This window comes from Colias eurytheme, chromosome 28 (genome assembly GCF_061535395.1).
Source record: "Colias eurytheme isolate Ceu_HAF_F1 chromosome 28, ilColEury1 Martin Lab GWU primary, whole genome shotgun sequence".
In the NCBI taxonomy this organism is placed as follows: Eukaryota; Metazoa; Arthropoda; class Insecta; order Lepidoptera; family Pieridae; genus Colias; species Colias eurytheme.
In genome coordinates this window covers 2730963-2757770 of record NC_143007.1, presented here as the reverse complement: position 1 = coordinate 2757770, position 26808 = coordinate 2730963, and the positions used below count along the sequence as shown (strand labels likewise).

The 26808-nt window shown below is 34.6% G+C and overlaps 3 protein-coding genes across 3 annotated transcripts; 1 reads left to right on the top strand and 2 right to left on the bottom strand.

The window, feature by feature from the left end:
- Positions 1-1224: 1224 nt before the first annotated feature.
- LOC149896512 (unconventional myosin-Va-like) lies at positions 1225-13111 on the bottom strand. Its single transcript, XM_090117402.1, has 11 exons — positions 13082-13111; positions 11328-11442; positions 10564-10659; positions 9229-9348; positions 8643-8847; positions 7469-7614; positions 6086-6315; positions 3161-3310; positions 2421-2552; positions 1987-2091; positions 1225-1675 (listed from the first exon to the last, which is right to left on the bottom strand). Exons 1-11 carry the CDS (start codon positions 13109-13111, stop codon positions 1547-1549), a joined length of 1458 nt encoding a protein of 485 aa, XP_089973528.1. The 3' UTR covers positions 1225-1546.
- Positions 3449-4793, top strand: LOC149896513 (uncharacterized). Its single transcript, XM_090117577.1, has one exon. It carries the CDS (start codon positions 3486-3488, stop codon positions 4629-4631), a length of 1146 nt encoding a protein of 381 aa, XP_089973703.1. The 5' UTR covers positions 3449-3485; the 3' UTR covers positions 4632-4793.
- A 6170-nt stretch (positions 13112-19281) lies between the features above and the next one.
- LOC149896511 (putative ATP-dependent RNA helicase TDRD12) lies at positions 19282-26536 on the bottom strand. The gene is made up of 4 exons (XM_090117401.1): positions 26118-26536; positions 24920-25500; positions 24204-24470; positions 19282-23295 (listed from the first exon to the last, which is right to left on the bottom strand). The coding sequence occupies exons 1-4, from the start codon at positions 26387-26389 to the stop codon at positions 19352-19354; spliced, it is 5064 nt and encodes a 1687-aa protein (XP_089973527.1). The 5' UTR covers positions 26390-26536; the 3' UTR covers positions 19282-19351.
- Between the last annotated feature and the right edge of the window lie 272 nt (positions 26537-26808).

The following is a 26808-nucleotide window of genomic DNA, read 5'->3' as shown; positions in this document are numbered from 1 at the left end:
CTCTTTAAGAGTTTTAACAAACGATGTTGTTTTTTTTTATCTATAATTATTCTAGCTATCATCATCAGCTCTTGGACTATTAGCAATATAATCTTATATATAAAAATGAATCGCAAAATGTGTTGGTAAGCGCATAACTCGAGAACGGCTGAACCGATTTCGATAATTCTTTTTTTATTATATTCCTTGAAGTACGAGGATGGTTCTTATGTAGAGAAAACGTAAACATGTACCACGGGCGAAGCCGGGGCGGACCGCTAGTTTCTAATAAATCATTAATGTATGTTTTTTCACTTATAATACCACAAGAGCTTCAAAATTATCGGGTATTTTCCGATAGTTGGGTTGGGTTTGGGATCGATTTAATAATAACCCCTGCTAATTTTTTTTACATATTTTAATTGTACAGACATCAATTTTCTAGAATTTTATTATATGTATATTTATTATCACCTTACTACAAATATTATATTAACACATGATGAAAACAAACAATATCAAATAATTCACTTATAAAACTACTTATTGCTAAAAACAAACTTACATATTTTATCATTTATGTTATAGGAATTAAGTACAAAAACGTAAAAATTAGATTTTAAATAGTTCGTTGATAAAATAGGTAAGTCAAACATAATTTTAACACATTAAAAGTTCTATGGCAAAAAATCGATTTCAAGGTAAAAATCATCAAATAAAATAAGTTTTTCCATTTTGAAATACATTTGTTATATGTCTCATTAATGTATAGGAATTTCTTTTCTTTCGTTTGGTTGTTTTTGACGATTTTCTCAAACAAGAAAATATGTCAAAATTCAATCTTCCGTAAATATTGAAATTGAAATATTTATTAATTATATTATTAATTATAATAGTACATAAACAAAATCAAATTCAGTTTTAAACACCCTGATATTTTTCTAGGATTTTCGATAAATCACAGCAAATATAATATAGTTTGCGTCCTTAGTTTGCGTCAATCTATTTAGTATTAATAGATAAGGAAGTATGGAAAATACAATAAAATGAAATTATTCGTTTGAAAGCGAAGAGAATAGAGAAATATACCTCAGAAATATTTTAGTGATAATGAAATATGCAGCAAACATAATATATAAATAGTAAAGTATGACGCAAACTTTAAGATTAAAAATGCAATGAGTTTGTTTTACATAAAAATGCATTTAACTTTATGGAATGTAATGTGTCCTTAGTGTGTTTCACGGAGTTTTAAAAAATGTCACACATCAAAACTTAACGGATACTTATGTTTAACAGAACATAAATTAACTTTTATTTAAACAATAAAAACAAATCTACATTTTCAAACAGTTAAAGAAAACCGCCAAAAATTTGACATCTGTCACTTGACATTTGACAGCTGACATTTGATTTTTTTTCTCAATGATGGCCTTGAGCGAAGACTTTTTGCCAGTGTCAGACACATGACAGTTGACGTTTAAATTTGACATTTACATTCCGTGAAAACCACAGACACCACACCAGCACAGATAACGAATAATAGACTATTTCTCTACATTTCCACTTATATCTTAGTGAGTAATCCGTCGAGTTCCAGAACGTCGGGCACTTCTATATCTTCCAGTCGTATGGAAGACGGGTTGTATTGGAATTGCACGGCGAATATCATTTTCGTGTCCATCAGGAGATTTTGCTAGAATTATAAAAATATAGGTCATATAATTAGCTATTACTTTTTTGTTTTAAAATGTAACTAAATGGCTTATTCATTCAGCTCCATCAGACTTGACTTGATATGAAAATACCAACTATTATTGAAATTCTGTATTTATTTCGGCGCTTCGAGAGTAAAATTTCAAGGTCGCGTCATGACATTACCGTCACGTCATGGAGTATGTCGACGATTTTGGTATCTTTTAATCTTGCCAAAGAAGTTTTACTTCTGACACGTGTGCTCGGCACACACGCTCTTTTTTTTTTCTTTTACTTATATTTATAACTTACCCGATTAGCAAAGGGAGATCTCTCTTGCATAAGTTTCTGTATTTCGTTGATGAAGTCTTTCGTCACTTTGACTTCTTCTTCGGCCGGTGTGTACATGTTTAGTATCTGGAAACGTTTAGAAATCGTTAAATTAGGACTCATTTTATATGGCGAAAGTGGCTTTAAAACGTTGGAAACTGTTTTCCGAATCGATGGTAGAATATTATTTTTCTGTATTTTGACGATTCAAAAGCGCCTGTAAATACAGAAATACACAAAAACTAATAACATAAATAACGTCATCGTCATTTCCAGTCTTCATAATTTTCACTTTAAATATGCGATGATAAAATAAAATGAAGTGGTCACAGTAGCAAAATCAAGAAATGGTTTTTTCTTTCATGGTCTTATAAAAATTGATTTTTTTGACAATTTATAATAATTTGTAATTTTACCTTGCAAACTTGCATAGCAGACAAATCCGCGCACATTTCAACCGTACTAGCGACGTCCGCCATTGACTTTTGCGCCTGTAGCAGTTGTACCGCTTGAGTTATCGGCTTTAGTTCCGATAGTGTTTCTTTCACCTGCAAATAGTTTGAATTAATTATTATTCTTTATTGGGTATAGGGCCCTCTTCACAATGGGCAGCGTTGGCCCAACAAAAGATCGTAGACGTTTATCGCCGTTACGGCAATTATGAATAAACACCTACAATGATCGATCATAGACATTTAGGAGCTCTACACTATCGCGATTGCTTCTACTCGCCCAACGCTGCCCATTGTGAAGATGGTTCATTAAAAATGAATACATAAAATAAAAATGACTGCTTTGTATTAAAAATAAATAACCATACATAAATGGATGGATGTTTGTTACTCTTAAATGTTATAAACTTATATATTTTCTCTCTCAAAATTACCTACACATACCTTCAATTTATCCACCCTACCACAAAACTCTAACTTATAATCTTAAACCTTTTCAAAAATACCCTCCTTTTTTGTCCAAAACATTTTTTTTTCTCCTTTTAAACATCCATTTTCTTTCTCAAAATTACCTACAAAATTTTATCACTTCCATTTCCCACCCTACTACAAAAACCTAACAATCTTTAACATTTCTAAAAATACCCTCCTTTTCCAAAATTTTTTCTCTTTTTATCATAAAAAAAAATTAAAAATCTACTTACGCTCTTCTGCCCATACTCCGCCAAGTGTTCCCTAATCCAAGTTTCCAGGTGAAATATATTGCATCTTATTTGTAGACCCTTGGCCCAACAGCACAGGTCCTTGCGTAGGAGCAGATGGTTCAGACTATACGCGCAAATGTAGTAGAATAGCTGGGAATTGAGAAATGAGAATTAAAAAATACAAAAAAGCAGGGAAAATTTAAAAAATAATAGTGGGTAGGGTAGAATCATAGAAATCTAAATAACAAGACACATAGAAGTGCTATAATGTCATAATTTAATAAATAATTAATATTTTTTATTATCGAAGTTTTCGCTCGTAACAATGAGCGCTACGCTTGTGCCTAATGAAGTCCTGGCATTCCTGCAGTATCAGCTGGATGTCATGGATGAAGTTAGCATAGAACAAATTTGCACGAGCAATTTTACGGAGGAAGAGATTCGTGACGCCAAATCACTTCTCTTTTCGGCATTGAATATGGCCGACAGGATGCCGTCTCGCAGGAGGGACGAGAAGGGAGAGAGAAGTCTACGGGACATCATCAAGGTGTTCAAGGAGACCGATCCGGACGACGTGCCGACTTTCGTGGCGAAGGATTTGCGTAAGCTGCCTCCCGTCACATTCGACCACGTCGACGTCACCAGCCTTCTTAAGGATATCACTTCTTTAAGGACGGCCCTAAAGGAGATGGAGTTCAAATTTGGAGCTTCCCAATCCACCATCAACGAGCTGCGTAATGAGGTCGTCGCCCTGCGCGATTCAATTTCATTATGTAGGTCAACGGAGGTTTCAAATGTGAACACACGTCGTGGAGCGCAACGTGAGACTTTTGAGTCAGCGAATTTGACGACGCCGCCGGCCGTCGACCGCGTCACGCCGCGCCCCGCCCGACCCGCGCCTCCCCCGGAGAGCCCGCCACGTGTAGCCAACCCGACACCGGCTGGTTACGCGGCCGCTGCTGCCAAGCCTCCCGTAAAGCGGCAAGATATCACCCGAGATGGAGATCCCGTTAAGCACAGGGACTCCCCGCGCCGTGCGGCACCCTTGTCGAGCGCGAATAGTCATCCACTCGATGAGGAAGGCTTTACAAAGGTAGAGAAAAGGAAGAAGAAAAAGAAGCCCTCCTCCAACAAGTGCGGTACCGCCCCGACCGGTAACAACCACCTGCTGCGGCCCGCCATACCGACGACGCAGCTGTACGTGTCCCGCCTGCACCACTCTACCCAAGCTTCTGATGTAGTGGAGTATGTGCGGGTGAAGACCAAGTTTATCGTGAGGGTCCAGCGCCTGGAGCCGCGCAACAATTTGAATTTTAATTCATTTGTTGTGCGTGTACCGAGCGAGCAGCTGTCGACCTTCATGAGCGAGGAGTTCTGGCCCCGTGGTGTTGTGTTCCGGCGGTTTCGCGGGCGGCTTCGCAACACCCAGCCAAAGCCCGTTCAGCGCAATATGACACCGCCAGTGCCGTGAATTGTGTATAGTGTAGTGCTTAATATATTCTTAGTTTTGTATTAATTTAGTTTAGTTTTAAATTATTATATGTATGTTAGTCTGTAAGGTATTTATAATATGGGTCTGTACAATTTATTGTCTGTTACCTGAAATAAATAAATAAATAAAAAAAAATAAAAAAAATAATTCGTATGAAAACCGCTGTCGCCAAAATCAACACATTCAAACCGAAAGCTAAACAGTATACACACAAGTAAACTATGCCTTTTATTGGACAGCTTGATTTTAGTGAAAACTAACTTAACTATTAAATTAAGCTTTTGAATATGTATCCTAACGCACGAATTTACGGTTTTATTTTAGAATAACATCCCTAAGTATATGAGACTTTTTGCTCCAATACGAACAAACGTGATAATAAGAATGGTCGACTGTGTCATTCATTGTTATTTCGATTACTATGGTGACACTCGTAATACTTGTAAATTTCAGGAAAAACGGCATTATTTCTAAAAAAAAATATTTTCCGATGAAATATTATTCCTTTATAAGTATAATTACAACTTGTGGAAGAATTTCCGCAATGGGAATTGCTGAAACACACCATGTATACACTCATAGGTCTCCAGAGCAACTGAACAGTGACGAATGCACTGGTGATGTGCAAATCACCTGAGTGGGGTCACGCACGCTTACGACTTCTAGTGTCTTGTTATTTCGATTTCTATGGGTAGAATTATATTTCTATGAACAGTAAAAAGTAAAAATTACACGCTAAGATATGTAATTTCTATGTTAAAAATTTGTTATTGATAGACTTTAATAGCCAACATGGCACCTAATACCGATACTTAATAATATAAAACAGCAGTTTGTATGACCGCGTTTATCTCAGGAACTAGTGGACCGATTGCAAAAATTATTTCACCGTTGGATACGTACATTATCCCTGATTACTATAGGCTACATAGTATATATGTATCACGGGCGAACCCAGGAAAAGCCGCTAGTTTCTTGAAAATATTCACTTTTATAGTTTTGACTGACTGGTTGGCTTGGTTGGTAGTGGCCCTGCCTTCTAAGCCACTGGTCGTGGGTTCGATTCCCACCCGGGGCAAATATTTGTATGATGAACATAGATGTTTGCTCTGTGTCTGGGTGTTAATCTATACTAATATTATAAAGCTGAAGAGTTTGTTTGTTTGTTTGTTTGTTTGAACGCGCTAATCTCGGGAACTACTGGTCCGATTTGAAAAATTCTTTCGGTGTTAGATAGCTCATTTATCGAGGAAGGCTATAGGCTATATACCATCACGCTACGACCAACAGGAGAGGAGCCACGGGGGTGAAACCGCGCGGAGCGGCTAGTTATCTATATAAGTATTTATTTAAAAAAAATAATGTTATCAGTCATCTGGTTTCCATAACACAAGCGAAAGCTTAGTGAAAATTGTCCTGAAATATTTATTTACCTGTTTAAATATATTAACCCGTAAGCCAGCATCCACATCATGCATCTTGAGATGATCATGTGTGGCCGCCAGTTCGTGTTTGAGCCTCGCAGGCCCTGCAGAGGGCGGTGGGGCCACAGGGGCCACGGGGGCCCCACCCCGGGGCCCTGACAGCCCACTGATCTCCTCGTACTCGAGGATTGCAGGGACTATTAGACGGTCCAGTTGGCCTTCCAGGAGGTTTATGAGGCCTGGGGAAGATTGGAGATTTTTAGTGTGTAGTAAAGTACAGAGTGGACATTATCAATTTTATAGCATACAGTTAATTTGAATTATGTTCTTGTTATAAAAAACTTTGTGTTAAAAATATGTATATTGGTATAAATAAATAAAGTGTATATTTTATTTCTTTCTATTTGAAAGTAAAGACAGTACTGTTTCTTGTATATGTATGTATTTATGCACTATCTACCTTTTTACTGATTTAGTTTTCCTATATCCCAAGGTTGCCTGGAAGAAATCGCTTTTAAGCGATAAGGCCGCCAAATTGTACATTTATTTTAAGTTACATATCGTTTCTGTAAATTTTGTTTTTTTGTGCATTGTACAATAAAGTGTTTTCTATTCTATTCTAAAGAATGTATACATTCTTTTGCCACAAATAGTTTCTATTTCAAATAGAAAGTTAACTTTAATAATGGTTAGAGTAAAAATCTTCTCTAAAAAAAATGTTTTGTGGTTTTATAATAATAATAATAATATATTTTATTTCCAGATATTTATCCATATTTGTGTTAGTATACATTAATCTTAAAAACTATGTTAGTAATACATAAATTATAAAATTAAAATTCTATACAAATTAAAATCATACAATTAAAAAACAAGATTAAAACCATTAAAAATTATCCAAATTATCCATTATCATAATTATATTGCATACGATGTAAATTTGCCCACCGCTTAAGGAATGAAACCATTTTTTATGAAACCACGGTAAAAGTGAAACTGTTCGAACGGTTCCGAACACTGCTTTGTGTAGCGCATGTCGCGTGTCGGTCGGCTGCCGTGTAGGTATACCTACTCGGCAGCCGCGATACACGCGACATGCGCTACACAGACCAAAAAGTTTGAGACGATGTAATAAAAGTTTCACTTTAATATTGAATTATCCTTGTGGTAAAGCACAAAATTGATGAGTGTAAATGATATAATATGTAGAATTTAGGTACGTTATACCCATACTAGGTAGTATACTGTTTAAATGACTTGAAAACAATTATTGGTTCTTATTTTTACAGCTTTTTTTCATCAAAAAGTAACTATACTAATCACCAACGAATATACTACTAATTTATTCTTCTTTACCTAATTTTTACAGCATTTTTTTTCATGTTTACTCACCCTGATATATCCAAATAGCTATATCACTAAGCACTTGTCGATATTCAGACAAGTCGAAAATCCTCAAACATTGCTGGTTCTGACGCGGAGTGTTACTCGCTTGGTAGAGAGCATAGCCGCTGTATTGTCGCAGGTTGTTTAGTAATCTGTAATGTGTTTTTATTTATATAAAAAAGAAATAGGAAAACTTTTTATTTGTCAATGTATTACGGCACTAATAATGGATTGAATATGGATTTTTATTAATACATATTGTCTTCTTAAATAATGAACGAACAACGTCGCCAAAAATGTTTAATGTTTTCTTGTTGCTCCATACATAATATTAGCGTCTTTATGAAAGTTTTTGCTCTCTTTAATAGATAGACCATATAAATATTTAAAGAATAAAAAAATCGATCATTCAGCGGGATTCGAACCCGCATCTTCCGCCATTCCGGGCGAATTTTAAACGTGATTATTATATGCATTAAATTATTAGTCTTTAATTTCTTAAAAGATATTTTCTTATTAGTATATTGCACGCCTCATAAGCGAAGCGTTGAGGTGGGTACTACTGTCACTTCGCGCAAAACATCTGATTTTTCAAACTTAAAATGTCTTTATGTATCATACATTGCACTTGTAAGATAATACATACACACACATATTAAGAAAAAACACTATTTTTAACGTTCATGATATTTTTGATGTCATTTTTGTTATTTAAACTAGTTAAAAAACAGTTTAAAAAAGTTCTGTCTTGGACGTCCGTGTGTCTGTATGTGCGGATCCTTTTTCTTGTTAACACGATAGCGACCGAAATACTTTACTAATCGAGTCTTTTTTTTTCTCTTACGCTTGAGTATGCTCAGGAATAGAACCCTTTCATTTTTCAGGGTCTGATTCGATGTGGTTTAATTGTTATTAAATAAACAAAAATAATAATTAATAAATATTTATTAAAAAAAAATTATGAGGCGTGCACTTTTGGATTTTCCAAATTATTTTTTTACTAGCTGCGCTCCGCGGTTTCACTCACGTGGCTCCGCTCCTGTTGGTCTTAGCGTGATGATATATAGCCTATAGACTTCCTCGATATTTCGAAGAATTTTTCAAATCTGACTAGTTCCTGTGATAAGCGCGTTCAAATAAACAAACTCTTCAGCTTTATAATATTAGTATAAATACCCACCTCAACATATTAGCCAACCACAGCGCACTATACTCCACACTATGAGCTCGTCTCTTTAAGGTCTTCTTGACCCCAATCCGGATGCCCTTCATCAAGGAGTGCATCTTGGGCTCATCGTCTACATGGTCCGTGTGACGCAGCATCATGAACAGGATGTAGGCCGGTAGACCCGGGAGTAAAGTGGATGCAATGTGGGGTTTTAGATCTAGAAAGACGGATATTCGACGCGATCCTTCAAAGGGGTTATATACTAGAGGTCATTTGCAACAAAAAGTCCAGTTAACCAGGGGTCAAAAATGGATAATCATTTTATTTGATATTGTTAATATGCTAAATCTATTTCCGTACATTCTTTATATAATATGAATAATTTTTATTTATATAAGTAAAAATAATATGTAATTATGAAAATACAGATGAAAAATTTCTTGATTGAATTTCTGCTTTTTAGAATCTGATCTCTAAATTAAGGAAGGTACTTAATTATCAGCATATATGTACTATACCATAAAATATACATACCTACAATAAAAACCACTTTAAACAATATTCCATTATATTCTATCAAACAGACATACAAACTTACCAGGAATAAGCTTCTTTATAATCATCGGCACATCTTGTATCTTATATTCGAACATTCCGAGGTATTCCTTCTTACGAGTTACAGTCGCCATTTCTGATGTGTTTTGGGTTACCACCAAATCTGTAAGAAATAGGGTTAGTTAGAAAAAAAGGTTATATTAAAATTATTATCTATACTTATAATAAATCTGTAGAGAGGCCAATTCTGTACATGAAATATATTTAAAAAAAAACTATGAAGGGGTGATAAGGGATCGCTACTGATGCCAAAAATGCAATCAGTAAAATTTTTGTCTGTCTGTCTGTCTGTCTGTCTGTCTGTCTGTCTGTATATTCGTTATAGAAACAAAAACTACACGACGGATTTTAATGAAATTTGGCACAGTTATTCTTCATACTCCTGGGCAGGTTATAGTAAAAGAATCATGTAAATCGGTGTAGAAACACCAAAGTTATACATGAAATACGCTATAAGTCATCGCGCGTGAATTACATGCCATAAGGATTATTTTTGTGTATCAGTTGCCGCGTTCGACGCGCTTCGCGGCGGGAGCTATAAAAAGGCGGCGGGTCCGCACCCGTTTCGCGTTGTCACGGCATCACGTGTGAACGGCTGAACCGATTTCGATAATTCTTTTCTATTATATTCCTTGAAGTAGGAGGATGGTTCTTATGTAGAGAAAACGTAAATATGTACCACGGGCGAAGCCGGGGCGGACCGCTAGTTAATAATAAATTAATATTAATAATAAGTTAAAATTAAACATACATCATCATCTTTAAATCTCTAGACTATTTTTCTATAAAATTGCTGTGAAAAAAAAGCACCTAATTACTATCCTAAATTAAAAAAGAGCGTGTATATGTGTACACATGTGTCAGAAGTGAAACTTCTTTGGCAAGATTCAAAGATACCAAAATCGTTGCCTTACTCCATCACGTAACGGTATTGCCATGTCGCGACCTTGAAATCTGTGCCAAATTTCATCAAAATCGGTCCAGTAGTTTATGCGTGAAAACCATACATACATACATACAAACCTTTCCTCTTTATAATACATATTAGTATAGATGAATAAGACTAATAAGGAAACACTGCCATTTTTGTCGGTACGAAAAAAAAATGCGAAAAATAAATTTTTATTGATTTAGGAATTTTTGATTTTATTTGAGGTATTTTTTTTATTTGTTCTGGTAATTTCACAGATAAGCTAGTTCTTATAAACAAAAAATGCAGATTTATCAAGTTATATAATATATAGCGACTATCTCCTAAAAACGAAAGTATTATCAAAATCTGTTCAGCTTTTCCGTATATTAAAACAAACAAACTTACCAATAACTTCCTTAGACAGTATAATGCCGTCACCAGCAGCTCTCAATCTGTCAATTTGTTCTCGAAGTTTCTTGTTTTCTATTTCCAATTCCTCCACTTCGAATCAATCCGTGTTTGGATTGGAAGTTGGTAGCATCAGACGATCTAGAATATAAATAATTATTATCCTACTAATATTATAAATGCGAAAGTTTGTGAGGAGGTTTGTTACAATTTCACACAAATACTACTTAACCGATTTCAATGTTTAGTATGTAGGTAGCTGAAAACCCAGAATAAGAAAATATATGCAATAGAGAATAGACTTACTTATAAGCTAAAGTTACTACTATACAACACTCTAGTCGATTCGATTATATCGTCTGGTCTCAGTAGCTATGGCAGAACGTATAAAACCTATTTACAGAATACACTCAACCTTCAAATTCGTATCGTCCCAACAAGAATAAATAATAATAGTTTAAAATTTTAAGTATTATTTATTTTATCAAATTAGTGTATTGTCATCGGTCCTAAATAAATGTACAAAGTTTGAACGAAATCTGGCCGTTTAAAGTGGGTCAAAATCGCGCCCAAAGAAGTCGGTTACAAACATACAGGTGAAGCTAATATAAAGCGTGTAATAAAAAGAAATATGAAAACGATACAAACAAACTTTTTAAGCATTGCAATGAAAGATTTAAGCATACAAAGGGACATAGGGAAATAGGGACAGAGAAAGCGACTTTGTTTTATACTATGTAGTGATGTAATTATTAACTTACTGTTACTCATCAACCGATCTTCCAAGTCCGTAGCACGTTTGGCAGTTCTAGATAATTCTCCTTGAAGTACGGAAATTCTGTTTTGCTTTCGTAGTACTAGGCCAGCGTTGGCGATCTGAAATATTTGGGTATTTAACCGATTGTGAATAGGTAGAATATAATCTATACTAATATTATAAAGCTGAAGAGTTTGTTTGCTTGAACGCGCTAATCTCGGGATCTACAGGTCCGATCCGATTTATTTCTAAATGTATAATACTCGCGAGTATTATACATTTAGAAATTAAAGACTTTTTAACGAATTTTAAACGCGATTTATTCATTATATTATTTTCCCGACCTTTCGAACACTTTACACCGTGGTCACGGGCAAAGAGGATATAATCACTACGTGTCACGGGGAGACTGAGAATATGTTATTCGTCTTGACGGTCATTCAAAAATTGCTATTTCTTAACTACCTCCACCTATTTCTGCGTAGTTGGTATGTGGAGTATTTTTCCGGATGTTGGCAGTATTGGCTTATTGTGTCTTCTAGTCTTTTGGTACGTTTGACATGGGGTTTTAAATTCTTAAATGAGGGTGAAGGGGACAATTATTGTTTTTATTTTGCAATAATTGTTTATAAATACAGGTGATATAATTTAAACAAAGACGTTAGGTATACTACTAACTATATTTGACGAGATACTTCGCGGCACGCGGATTAGAATATTTTTTTTACTTTATCTAGGTTAAATTATGTAATAATTTTAATAAGTTTTGTAAGCAAAATGTAAACGCCGTAAGTTAAAATTTTCATACATAGCTGAACAATACAGCTTTTATTGTAATGTAGCCTTATCTCTTACGTGCTAGGGTTACGCTTGTCTTGTTTCTTGGGAGTGAGCGCACGTGTTATTTGTATTGTTTTTATCGTTATTTAGAATAGTTTGTGTTCATCCATTGAGTTACTTTTAAATTATAATTTTACATATAAATTATTAGAGCTTTCTTAATTATATTTGTATATATTTATCTACAACACACCCATTTAACAATTCAAGTCTACACTTAAACTGACTCTAGTTTAAGCATTTATTTTTGAACATACTGTATAGTAAAATTGCATAAGTGTGAGTACTGTGACCATGCCAGCTTTCCATAATCAACCTGTACTAAATTACATCAAAATTGGTTCTATACAAATTATTGTGATACAAAGCAACAAAATAGTAAAATACTACATAGTTACACACCTATATACATATATACTTACCTTGACTACCTCCTTGGTATAGTTTTTAATGCGTGAGCTTATAACCGGTGGATACTGGGTTCGATTTCCGGTGTAAAAATATATCGCACGAAGAAAATAAAATGTCGCAATCTGACAGATAAAATTATCGTTCATAAAGAAAATCAAACAGTTCTGCAATTGCTTCAACTTTTGTACCTACATCATCAATCGATGCTGAAATCCAGAACTTAGGTAACGAAAAAATCTTTGTCATGAATCCTATTTGGACAGAAACTGATACTGCATCATCAGATTTTAAAAACCTCAATATTCCTGGGACAGGCCTATACCCGTCGATTTTGAAAAAAAAAAACTATGGATACCTACTGTCCCTTGGAACAATTCATAGAAAGTATAACATATACTTACGAGTTACGGCAAACTTAAAACCTATATTGATTACATATAGCCTAATCACTTACTTTCTATTAGTTCAAATCGTATCACCTAATATGAATTACAGAAAGGTACCTACGTTATCGTGTTCAATATTCTTCTGTTTCATTTGTAGAAACCTACATTTTTAATTTTATGAAAGCGAGTGTGTTTTTTTTTCTTTTTTTCACGTCGCATCTGAGCCATTGTATAGTATGATTTTTTGTTGTGAAATAGAGGTTTCAGAGTTATATGAACTACTTTTTATTGAAGGATCCATTATCAATAGAACCATTCAAACTCCGATAGATGGCGCTTTACAGTAATCTTACCATACCTAGTTCGAAATTATTGCAACAGGTTCATGCTTGTTATTTCTATATTTCTATGTTTTTGTATCCTTATGTAGACTGTATGTGACTGAATGTGTATTTATTAAAAGATCTTAAATTTTTTGTGGAAACTTTGCTGATATAATATGTATGGTTTTCTATCGAGCTAGCGCGCACGAGCAACTTTGTCTCCGCAACTATTTTGTCTCTCCACCAATGGGCTAGTATGAAAGTGCGCGCACATAGCGACGCAACTCCCCATACAATTGATGGGAGAGACAAAATAGTTGCGGAGACAAAGTTGCTTGTGCGCGCTAGCTCTTATTTATAAGAAACTAGCGGTCCGCCCCGGCTTCGCCCGTGGTACATGTTTACGTTTTCTCTACATAAGAACCATCCTCGTACTTCAAGGAATATAATAAAAAAAGAATTATCGAAATCGGTTCAGCCGTTCTCGAGTTATGCGCTTACCAACACATTTTGCGATTCATTTTTATATATAAGATGTTGTATAGTTTGTTTCCCAAAGATAAATAATTAAATAAAATAAGTTAGACAAGGTATTGGGGGTTAAATAAAACATGAAAAAAAATCGATAAGCTGTTTATTAAACCTTTCTTTCTTACAATCAATAATAATGAGACTGAGAAACTTCTCAATCTAGCGATGAAAAGTTTCTCAAAACTATAACTATAAAACTATTCTAGTTTTTAATACTAAAACATCACAGTCTCAAAAAATTTCAAACATAACAAATACCTACTAAAAGGTATGTAAATTTAGGTTATCACTTGTTATGAGATATTTTAAGATGAAAACAATTTTCTTAAACAAATTTTCTACAAAAATTGGTACTTTTGTCCTTCGAATACAAAATTGTAAAGAAATAGTTACAATAATATAACAAAAATACAATTAATGTACTATAAGAAATAACACGAGAGGCCGGGTTAAATATTGGTTTGAATTTAATAAGAATGTACTGCGATTCTACACACCTAATTGATGTAGGTAGTTGATAACAAAACGCAGCATGTCAACTACTATTAGCAAAGTGAGGGTAGTTGGGTCGAACGTCGTATAAACAACGTCCGAGCCCCTAGGCACGATTGGTACGAATGCGCCACGAGATCGATCGATCGATAAAGGAAAGCGACTTTTTATAGTATTCGACAGCTAAGCATGTTCAGACTTGAAATAATGACAACAACAACAACATCAACTATTCATCTACAAAAATATGAAATCAAAATTTATGTCGAACAGTACTAATATTTATGGCACACGGTACATACAACAGACGTTATTTTTAAGTACCTACATATATTTGGGTTGATTACTCAAAAGAAAATAAGGATCAATTCTGTATTCCAAAATTGGCTTACGTTTTCACTTTTTTTGTATTTAGAAACGATATTATATTTTACGCAAAAAAACAACATAGTGACCCTTATTTTATTTTCAGTAGTACATAATACAAATTATAAAATGAAGAGAAAAATATATATGTATTCCTAAATCAGGAAGGATAAGCTAGCATTTACAATGTTTAACTAAACTTAAACAATATTCGAAAAAACACTTAAACAAGTATAAAAAATTAAGGAAGAACTTTGGCAATATTACAACCAAAAACAAGTAACTTAGCACCTTATTTATAAACTTTAAAATCAATCTATAGATTGATATCTTATAAACTAATTATATTTATTTCTTTCATGCTTATGTCAAACAAAATGTGAGAGAAAGAGACATAACACTAAGGCTGGGTTGTCCCATATTACTTTAGTAATTACCAAACATGTTAAAGCAAAATTACACTTATAATTTTAGAGAACTGAACTACCCTCGAGTCTTAATTATTAACCTATATTTATCGATAGGTTCCCTGATGATCCAGACCTACGTAATAAATGGATCGAAGCAACTGGGAGAAAAGATTGGATTCCCACAAAATATTGTAAAATATGCAGCAATCATTTCCCAGAAGAACAACTTATTAAAAAGAACAAGAAGGCAGTTCTGTATCCTCATGCTGATGTAATCGTCGTTTGTGAAAAAGTTTTTAGGAACAATTTAATGCCGCGACCACACACTCGACGAGTGGTATGGGGAGTAACGAGGAAAGTAGGCAGAGACATAGAGTGGACACGTTACTCGTCATGCCTCTCGTCGTGCTCATCGTCCTGCTCACTGCTCCCTATTTTATCGGTTTTTGCGCGCGAGTCAAAGAACCGACAATACGAGTGCGAATGCCTGGCCATATACTCGCGCGATCGCAGTCCGCATCGAGCGCTCTCGCAAGACGCACACGTATGACAAAATTGGAAATTATGTTGTCGCCAAGCATGGAATGGTCAAATGAAAAATTGTTAATGTTTGAGGACGACGACGACGATGTATATTTCTTTTTACTACATTTAAATAATTAGCTATACTAAAAATGCATAGCGCGCACGCGGTCACATTTTCAACGTCCATTTCGTGAGACAAGGCAAATGACAAGTGAGGAGGGTCGCGATTAATCGCGCGAGTAGAGCAGTGTGTGGCCAGAGAGGGCAATGTCGCGGCGAATAACGGCAGCGCGATGAGCAGCACGAGGAGCATAGTGTGGCCGCGACATAACACAATTTGGCAGTAATCTACTGAAATAATCTTTTACTACAATTAATGAGTCAATGTATTCGCCAGTGTATAGGGAAAGAGTTATTTAAAGAACATGGTATTTCTTACGATCATTCTCCTCTAGATGATCATAAAGTTCTATTAATCAATGCAATTACCACAATATACCTTCAAAATCGAATTTACAAGCTATCGGAGCTCAATGAAAAAGTAAGAAATGTGTAAGTACACGAAATTAACATTGTTTCGCAATCAATAATCAATCTATTTATATTTCTTTGTATCTACTAAATTGATTATAAAGTTTTGTCTCAGTCGCGGTTACAGATACGCTATTAAATCAAAAGTTAGTCTACCAATAGGTATTATAAGTAATTGAAATTGTGATAAGCAAAGTCAATTGGGAAAAAATGATATACGCCCCAAACAACACATTCTACGAACTGTAAACAAATAATTTTCCTGCGGTGTTCCCGAACAACTACGACATTGGGGCCTTCAAAAAAAGGGCTTATTTGTCCATAATAGGCCGGCAAAGCACCTGCAACACTTCTAGTGTTACAAGTGTTTATGGGCGGTGGTGACCACTTAACATCAGGTGGCCCACCTGCGCCGGGCGGTGGAACGGGGAATGTAATCCATCGTCCGGTGCGGTGAGGCGGCTTGAGACGTGTTCCGCTCATGCCGCCAACGGGAGGGAAGAGCAGGCAAACTACCTTTCCTGTTCTTGGCTTGCGCCTGGCCTGGAGATGGGCTGCCGCCGAGGGGGTCGCGGAAGAATTCCAACAAATACCCGCGGCCCCATCATTAAAGCGGCTCGACGGAACACAGTGGGGTTTTAGTCGGTAAGAATCCGACATAACCCACGGCTCCTTCCCCGGGGGCCGTGGGTATCTTTGGAAGATTTCCCCACTATAAAAAAAAAAAAAAAAAAGGTGGCCCACCTGCCCCTTTGCTTGCTCTGAATAAAAAAATGAGGTTTACAAGATGACAATCAGCCATCCAATGGCCAAAAATTCCCCGAATTACTTTAACGTAATGTAATTTCTTAAAAAATAAAATAAAAAAACTTTTGGCATGCAATTACGTAAAAATCTTAAAATTAGAATTGAAATTAAGAGTCAATTTCTTAAACCACTCTTTTTGTCTATCTATTCTTAAGCATTAACTTTAACTATGCTATTTATTGTATCAATACTTTAATTTTAAAGTAATCTTAAGTAACTTCTTGGCGCAGTTCTTACAAGATAATATAAATGTGATGCTGTGCATGTTATATATGTATAAACTAAATGAAAAGATAGGATGTTACTTAATACTAATAATATTATATACTTTATACTGTGTGATAAGTAAAAAAATAATAATTTCTAACTACCCTACCAAAATAGGTAGGAATTTTGCACGTTCTTTAGAAGCTTTGTCCCTATATTTTTTCACTCATGAGATATTACTGTCTCTAAGAATAAATCACTCCATTTATTGGAGTGTAAAAACATGGTACGGGAGCTATTAACGTTTTAAAAAAAGTCATTTTAGTATAGTTGGGTTTTTGATATACTATATCATATATGATGAAATTTCACTTATTTCAATGACATTTTAATGATTTTGAAATAAAAAATTGCGTCTGGCACCTATTTAACAACGAAAAAAACGTCTTGCAATAAAAAAATTATATCTGATGGATCTATCTAAAGGCAAAAGATTAAAAATTACGCGTTAATAAATGACTTTAAATTACGGATATTTTCCTGTGCAGATAAGATGCGCACTAATAAACGCAACCACTGCGGCCAGCCAGACAGCCCGGACTCTAACCGAAATAGGAAGAGAAACAGCATATCAAAGAACCAACTATACTAAAATTCTTTCTTGTCAACGTTGGTAGCTCCTATACAAACACAACATGTTTAAAATTTAATCCAGATTTTACTTTAAACTGGTGTAATATTTTGAATGCTTACTGTGTTAATAATCTATAGAATGTCCCAAGTGAGAATTATTTCATATGATATTAATTCTAAACAACAACAAAAAATGTTTCTTAAAATAAAGTAAAAAAAAATGGGAGATATGTGAATCTCACTCTAACACTAACAGTTTGGTTTTAATAATTAATAACCTTATTAGTATACAAAACTGAATTCGTTATTGAAAAAAAGGAAAACAAAAATAATCAAATAGTTGTAAGACTGGATAAACACACAGACATATTACCATCTCTTTCTGTCTCTTAGAAATACTCTTATAGCTAGAGCGAGAAAGATTTTAACCCGTTTTAGAAAAGACAATGTTAAAACGCTATTTGTCCCGCTCTAGCATAGTATATTTCTATGCGACAGAAGAAGACAAATATATGAAAAACCCCTTAAAAATAATATTAGAAAAACACACACAATAATAAAATAAAAGACATACACTTTCCGATGTTGAAACAGCTAACGTCGTTTAACCATATCGCGATTCGACTGCAAATCCAAACAACATACATACATTATTTTCTCTAAAATTTAAATATGCTAATGAACACACAAGTATTTTACTATATTCAATTGTAATTATTACAAAAACAAAGAAAAATAAATAAAGAATCTTGGTGTAAAAAAAGGAATAATTATTTTAAAAGTACCCTCAAAAATAAGTGAAACAAATGCTTATTTAATTCTTATGGTAATACTATATTATAAATGAGAAAGTATATTTTTGTTTGACTTTCTTTCACACCGCAACGAAGGGATTTTATGATATTATTATTGTGTTGGGGGATAGTTAGGACTTAAGAGGTTTTTATCGTATTAAAACCTCTTATTCGGCATGGTGATGTTATCAACATGCGCAAAAACCAATTTATTTTCTGAGTCTCGAGACTAGGCGAGCGGGGGCGTTCAAGTATTACGTAATTCAATTTAGGGGGAGGGGAGGGGGCTCGTCAAACGTTACGATACGTTACTGTGTGTTACAAACTTACAAGGGAGAGGGGGGGTTCAAAAATCTTAAACGCTCCCTTAACGATTTGAAGTCCAATGACGAGAAGAACCATTGAGCCACTACTGACATCGACATCGACTTTTACCGACCGACTAAGGCCCTTATGGACTTGTCCACTCAAGCGACAGCCCAAGGCTCATGATTCCCGTCAAGGAACCTTCCGTTCACCCACGCATTCGCGTTAAGATGTAGAAGCCCATAGTATTTTCTAGTGTTACTGTTACGTCTTCGTATATATTTAATAATATCATTTTACATCTTAATCTTAATACTATTATAAAGGCGAAAGTTTGTATGGATGTATGGATGTTTGTTACTCTTTCACGTAAAAACTACGACGACGAAGCTGGGGCGGACCGCTAGTTGAATAAATAATATTTGAGTTTGAGTTTGAGTTTGGAAGTAGATTACGTGTGAAGGCATTACTTATACCTATAATTAACATCATCAACGAAGTCATCATCGTCACTCTCAGACTCATGTTTATAATGCATTTCCTTTGCAATTTTGACCAAAGAATCATCTAATACTTCTTCATCAGACGACGCTTCTAACCCATCAACGTCGTACACAATCCATTTCTTAATTTCAGGGTCTTTGGTTAGCGTCATCCAGTTCTTCTGCAAAACTTTCGTAAGTTTCACCAAAATATACTGCCCCTTGTTCGAATGGGAACATTTCTTCTTTTCAACCACCGCGTATAATTCAAAATTGAAACAGTAGTTTGTATCGTGAATAATGGTCTTAAATTTCAAAGCTCTATCTTCGATTACCAGTTCGTAATCCTCAACGCCTATTAATTGTATTTTAACGTTTACAGTTGTTTTATTTTGTCGCCAAATCAGTTTCGGTTTTCGAGTTTGATCGATGATTGTCAAATTGTTCTCATTTAATGATGATACAGGTGTGTCCGACGTTGTATCGTCAGAATCCAAATCCTTTTCTTTCGCTTGTGAACGTTCACCAAAACTTTCTACTGGATTAGGTTTTACATTATTAGCAGAAATAGCTGGTATCTCAACATTTGTTTTAGTCATAGCTTTTATTTGTGGCACAAAAGTAGCCAATAAATCTTTAGGATTAAATACTTCCCACTTGTCTGAAGTATCTGATTCACAGTCAGAGTCAACTAAAGGTACGGAGCGCTTTGGTTGAGGTAGGAAAACCTTTGATAGTGAAACTTTTTGAAAGTCCTCACTTTTTACACTACTACCTGCACTTTGAGATAAATTTGTCCATTCTTCTTCATTGTTAACTTCGGTTTCTTCTGGTTTAATAGGCATAACACTATCCAAGTACGTTATTTCTTCCTCGACTTTCTGAGCAAGATTGAGGTCCATCATTAATTGGTTAACGATGACGTCATTGTCTGTGTTCGTATCAATGAGAGCAATAGCGTACTTATTTGCGCCCGTAATTTCAGCGGGTTCTTTGAGGAAATATTTTGCGTACAAATGTTTTGTTCCCTCCTCAGAGTAATTGGATAGCCAATTGATACAGAAATCAGTCCAAGTATTTCCTGGAGGTTTTACACCGATCAGACGGCATTCAATAGATTGGAAAGGCAATTGACTAATGAGTTTATTTGTTATAGGAAACACGTCTTTCGAAGCAACCATTCCCCAATCGCCTTGATCAACAAAGAAGCAGTTTATTGAGTCTTTTTCAATGCTATCAACTCTGGCTCTCTCGTGAGTATCGTCTTCTGGGAATTTCGCAATAACTATATCACCTACTTCTATATTTTCTAACGGTTCAAGCTCGCTTTCGATATGTTTTTTAATATCCATTAATAAAAGTTTCATGCAAGGTTCGAATTTGGCCAATCGTACAAAGAATTGATCTGGACTGATTATATAAGACACATAGACCCCTGTTACTTCATCTTTATCTAAATGGGCCCAATCAACGGTAAGTTTTTTCTTAGATTTCTTTATTTCAACAACTACTTCCTTCTCCGGAGTCATTGTCAAATCATTTTCGAGGCATAATTCTTTCAGCTTAGTTATATGATCGGGATTATCCTCTGCATGTTTGTCCAGTAATTCGCGTTTTAAATTGTGCTTAACAACAATTTCATCGAGAGACGATAATTCTTGACACGCTTCTAATGTATCAACAAATATACAATTGCCAATCACACCCACTATATTACTTCTTACATAGATATCCTCTTCAGCATTAACTATACTTTTTACATGATCTTTTGCGAGATTCGAGAATGTCACATCTTTGTCTTTAGGTTGCACATTTGCTAAACGAACTTGTACTACATACGTATTGATTTCTCTAAAATCTTTTGGTAAATGATACAGATGTATATCCCTGGAGCGTTCGTATCTTTCCTCGTCTAATAAATTAATCAATACATAATTCGGATTGCCTCTTTGATATGTATTTAAAATTTTAACAACTTGACATCTCGCGAACAAATTATATTTCACGGCTACAGCGCATATATCACCCACTTTCGGTATACCGTGAAGTTTCCTATTCGATGCTTTTCCGTAATACATTCCTAGTTTTAAGGACAGAGTATTGTACGTTTTGGGGAACTTAACTTCTTCATTTTTCTCAACATGAGACAAAAGTCTTACGGAATATGATGTTGCTGTATGATAATGAAGGATTTTGAAAGTAATTGTGCCGATTTTCGGTATCCAATTAGTCGGTTGATCGTACTCTTTCATAACTTTATGTCGATTCAGACAATCGTAGAAATCGGGACAGTAGCCTAACGATAGAATCGCTCCACATATGGGAACAAGCTTTTTGGCTTTAGATACATCACGTTTTGCCAAAATCTTATTACTCAATTCATCCAAATAAGGTGGAATGTTATCTGTGCATCGTTTAATGAAGTTTAAAATCTTGGGAAGTTTTTCTGTATCGACATCTTCGAGGAGTATTTTTATCTTTATAGGTTTACGATCAGTAGAAAATATCGATGGATAATTATCATTCAATACGGAAAATCGTTTCCGGAACAAGGAAAACGAATTTGGTAACGAATAGTGTACGAGATAATTAGCGTCTGTTATATTTAAATGTGATAAACTATCGTCCGTGCAAATAAGAATGGGACCTAGTATCGGAACTTTGTAATCTCTCCAAGCAGAACTTAAGTTATACATTTCGGTCACAGTTAAATCATTATGACCGACAAAAATGTAACGATCCAGGAATTTCAATTCCTTTTCCAGAATCGCAACATCATCGTTATACCGACACACTATAACAACCTTTTTGGAACTATCTGTGTCATTTAAGAACTCGATAACTGAATTAACTTTTTTATCTTTACCGACAAAACTGACCGACATATTTGCTTTTGAATACAGAACACATTCCGAGAACGATCCAATGCTTATAACAGAATCGGGAGCTTTTTTAGCTAACGACTCCATAAAATCACACCAAATTCTCGAAGCTACGATATACTGAACTTTCAATTCCTTACTAGCCCTCGTTTTTTCGAGTTCCCTAATTTTGTAGTGGAAAAATTTCACTTCCTGCCTATAAACTTGATCGAGACGTTCACAATCGTCAAGCACAAAAGCCCTGAGACGTCTTAAATCCATCCCACAATTCTTGTCTTGTAGAATTCGTACTAACGCGGGCGGAGTGCATATAAGCAAATCGCATCTATTCAAAAGTGAAGTCGTTATGAATAATTCATCGACCCCAGCGTAGCAAGCTAACACTTTTTCATGTAAACCAAGTAACATTTTGGCAATTCTCTCAACTACAGTCACAGATTCTGCTGTAGCACAAACAATTATACATATAGGACTGCAACTATCCATTTCTGGAGTGCCATCGCTAACCAAACGGCAAATACTAGGCAAATATCCCATAGTCTTTCCACTATTTTTGGGACTAATCATGAAAATACTGTGACCCCTTAAAATCGTATACCAAGAAATAGATTGCAAGTCCATAGGAAGTTTTACCGACATATTTTTAAGGACAATATGAATATGTTGATTGAATGGTATATCTCGCATTGTGTATACTGGTTTTATAACTTTATTAAATTTCGTATGAACCATAACTACGGGTGTGACTAATTTTTCAACAAAATTACACATATAAGTGCCTATGTTTTCATTACTATTATCCAATTCTAAATTATTCGTATCATTGTTTATTTCTTTGACTAGTTTCTTTTTATCGTTTTTTGGATATGCAGTGTTTATTTTTTCTATAATATCGTTGAATTCATCATCGGAGAATGTACCTTTGTTTGAAGAATCGTTATTTGCTGCAGATTTATTTAGCTTCTTATAAATTTGTTTCCTTTGTAATGCTGATATTGGCGCTTTTTTCTTCTCAATGTTCTTTTCTTCTTTATTTGAAAGTAAGTCTGGAAAAATTAATACAAATTATCCTACTAATATTATAAATGCGAAAGTTTGTGAGGATGGATGTATATGTAATGTGTATGTGTGTATGTTTACTCTTTCACGCAAATAAGACTGAACCGATTACAATGAAATTCAACACACATATGTGTGTTGAACTTCATTATATCTATATAGAGGGTAACTTGGATTAACACATAGCATAGGTTTATCCCAGAAATCCCACGGTGCGGGAATTATGCGGGCTTTTCTTTGAAAACGCGGGCAAAACCGTGGGCGTAAAGTTATACATAATATTGAATACTTGCGTGTTTGTATTGCAGTGATTATTTCGCAAAATTAAATGAAAAATCAAACACAATTATAAGTGTACTTTGTCTGTGTGATTATGATAAGAGATTTACGAATTTCCTGACTAATATTGCTCAATAATTTAACATATTACATGTACATCAAATTTGATATTTTAGGTTTTATGACATTCAAATGCTTTAAATATAATTACATATCTTAATATATATAAATCTCGTGTCACAATGTTTGTCCTCAATGGACTCCTAAACCACTTAACCGATTATAATAAAATTCGCACACCATGTGCAGTTCGATCCAACTTGAGAGATAGGATAGTTTAAACATGTAGATACCACGGGCGAAGCCGGGGCGGACCACTAGTAAATTTATAAATATTAAAATTGCGATCACGGGGCGGTACTCGAACCCGCAACCTTTCACGCCAATCCAGGTTGGATGCCTGACCGAATTTTCAGTATTCTTTATAAATTTAAATATTATACATCATTCTATGAAATCAAATATTTGCTATAAAATATACGAATCCTGGGATAAGGGGCATTTTTTTTTGTTTTACCTTTTTAGTTATTTACAATGAACATCTATCAATATTTACCCTTGTTTAAATTGTCTTTATTCATAATTTTGCTGGCAGAAGCTTCCTCATTAGATTTCTCTATGTCTCCTGATTTTGTTATTATTTCATTCTCAGTTGCAGTAACATTCTGAATATCTAAAGATGCATCTATATTTTTGTTCATGTCAGCCAGAGCCATGTTTCCAGTATCATTTTTAATTGCTGTTTTATGAGAAAGGTTTTTCAAAATATGAAACCTTTTTTGCATAGCTGTCATTGGCTGGTTTTTCATTTCTTTTGTAGCTTCTGAAAAATTTAAATGTAATTTCAATATATTTGTTAAGAACTTATAATATTATTAAAGAAATATGTAATCAAATTATTAAGTCACAGTGAAATATGAATGTTTAAAAATACTAACTTGCTGCTCTTACATAGTTATCCCTACTAATCCCTACTAATATTATAAATGTGAAAGTAACTCTGTCTGTCTGTCTGTCTGTTACGCTTTCCGCTTAAACCTCTCAACCGATTTTGATGAAATTTGGCACATACAATCTTTAGACCCTGAGAAAGAACATAGGCTACCATTTATCAAAACACCACGCGGACAAAGCCGCGGGCGGAAGCTAGTAGTATATAAAAAAATAAGATTAAATAGGAAAGAACATGCATTACACTAAAATCAAATTGCATGAACAAAAAACAATAAAATAATATAAAACTGCAGTATTTTAATATTAATCATTGAATACCTTGCTTTATCTCTTGTTTTTCAGGCATTACACCAACTGCATTCTTTTTAAAGTTATTCTTTTCGCTACAAAACGATACATCTGACCCAGAACTTTTAGAACTAGATAGTTTATCGAAATAATTCTTAATAGTGTTATAAGGAGGCTTATCTGTATCATTAATTTTTAATCTACGGCACGCTCTACCCATAGACTCTTCTTCATTATCTACAGCCTCTATGGTTTCCTTTTTATTCTTCATGAAACTAAGAACTTTTTGGTATTTATTATTGCTCATTTCTGACAAGGCAACTTCAACTTCTGTAGAATCATGACATGAAGAGATACTTTTCTTTCTACATGGTATATCCTGTCCCTTTTTGGAATAATGCGATTCTATGAAGGAATAAATGTTTTCTATCTGATTTTCATTGAGTTTTAACTGTATTTTCCCACTTGTTAGTTGTTTGTGGAATTCAGAGTCATTTAGTTGAGCGAAGCCTGTTGTTACTAACCATTCGGACAGCTTTTTTAATTCCCCATCATGGGTTTTGATAACTACTTCTCCATATTTGTGGATGTTATCCTTGAAAATTGAGTTCCTGTAAGCAAGAATTAAAATAATCCAGATTTTTATAAGGAAAAATGTTTTAAACATAAATGAAATGAAATTTCTTATGTATTCGTTTTTGCCTTGCTTTAAATCTCTAAATATTCCACTATACTATATTTAAACCATGGAAACACTATAATCATAGCTTTTTGGTAGAAAAGTAATCAGTTTCTATGTCATGCGCTACCCTATTGCATGTTATGGTTGCATCAATGAGAAAGAAAAATACGTAAAAAAATTGATGATTTGTGTTGCATGGAGACCTCCTTAGGTTTTTAAACTTTCAAATATATTTTTAATCTATTGTTTGTATATTAAACAATGGAATGAAAATATATATGAATGATTATTATTGAAAACAAAATCCATACTAATATTATAAATGCGAAAGTTACTCTCTGTCTGTCTGTTACTCAATCACGCCTAAACTACTGAACCAATTTTCATGAAATTTGGAATGGAGATATTTTGATACCGGAGAAAGGACATAGGCTACTTTTTATCCCGGGAAAATGACGCAATCCCGGAAATCCCACGGGAACGGGAACTATGCGGGTTTTTCTTCGACTGCGCGGGCGGAAATCTAGTAAAAATATAAATTTATACCTTCTATCAATGTAAGTCGGGCTGAACCACGTCTCTCTAGCACTAAGAAAGAATTCATGCATCAAGTTGGCTGTCGCCGGCGCCCATTCCCGGCAAGACATATCTACCAGTTCATTTCTCTCTAAATCAATGGTAATTTCATGTGCTTGAAGACCGTATATACCGATTTGTTCTAAGGCTTTCGTCTCATCTCCTGAATCACAGACTTCGACCCATATAAAGTAGGGATTTAGGTAGTGAATAACATCAATTTTGTAAATATCTGATGGCATTATGGCAATTTGTTATAATGGTTTTATAGTTATAAACATAGGTCGCAATATGAGACTTTCGAAGGATATTCTATGGATATTCTCCAAACGGTCTAAGGATGAAAATTTGAAAAATTCCAAGTCCACTTGAAAAATGTGCAGATAGTGCAGTACGTACAACTTCAAATAGAGCGGCTGGCGGCTGCCGGCTAGGTCTTTTGACATTAATATTTAGCTACAATAAGGCTGGCCACATACGTACGGTTTCCTCATATGGTTTCCTGATCCGAAATTCAGATTAGGTTTTCCGTGATCTTAGCGCAGACGTTAGGGCTGATTTTTCAATCCCAAGTTAAAACTTATTCGTCGAATTACGAATAATGTATTAATTATTAAACTACCATTTTAAAAACGTATTCTATAACGTATTCTGTAACTGC

Excerpts from the sequence above, each read along its gene's own strand:
- LOC149896513 (XM_090117577.1), top strand. The coding sequence starts at position 3,486 with ATGAGCGCTACGCTTGTGCCTAATGAAGTCCTGGCATTCCTGCAGTAT.
- LOC149896512 (XM_090117402.1), bottom strand. The coding sequence starts at position 13,111 with ATGAAACAGAAGAATATTGAACACGATAAC. Across the intron at positions 8,848-9,228 it reads TATAAAGAAGCTTATTCCTG|ATCTAAAACCCCACATTGCA; the intron begins GTAAGTTTGTAT and ends CCGTCTTTCTAG. Across the intron at positions 2,553-3,160 it reads CGGAGTATGGGCAGAAGAGC|GTGAAAGAAACACTATCGGA; the intron begins GTAAGTAGATTT and ends AACTATTTGCAG.
- LOC149896511 (XM_090117401.1), bottom strand. The coding sequence starts at position 26,389 with ATGCCATCAGATATTTACAAAATTGATGTTATTCACTACCTAAATCCC. Across the intron at positions 25,501-26,117 it reads CCGACTTACATTGATAGAAG|GAACTCAATTTTCAAGGATA; the intron begins GTATAAATTTAT and ends TCTTGCTTACAG. Across the intron at positions 24,471-24,919 it reads AAAACAAGAGATAAAGCAAG|AAGCTACAAAAGAAATGAAA; the intron begins GTATTCAATGAT and ends TAAATTTTTCAG.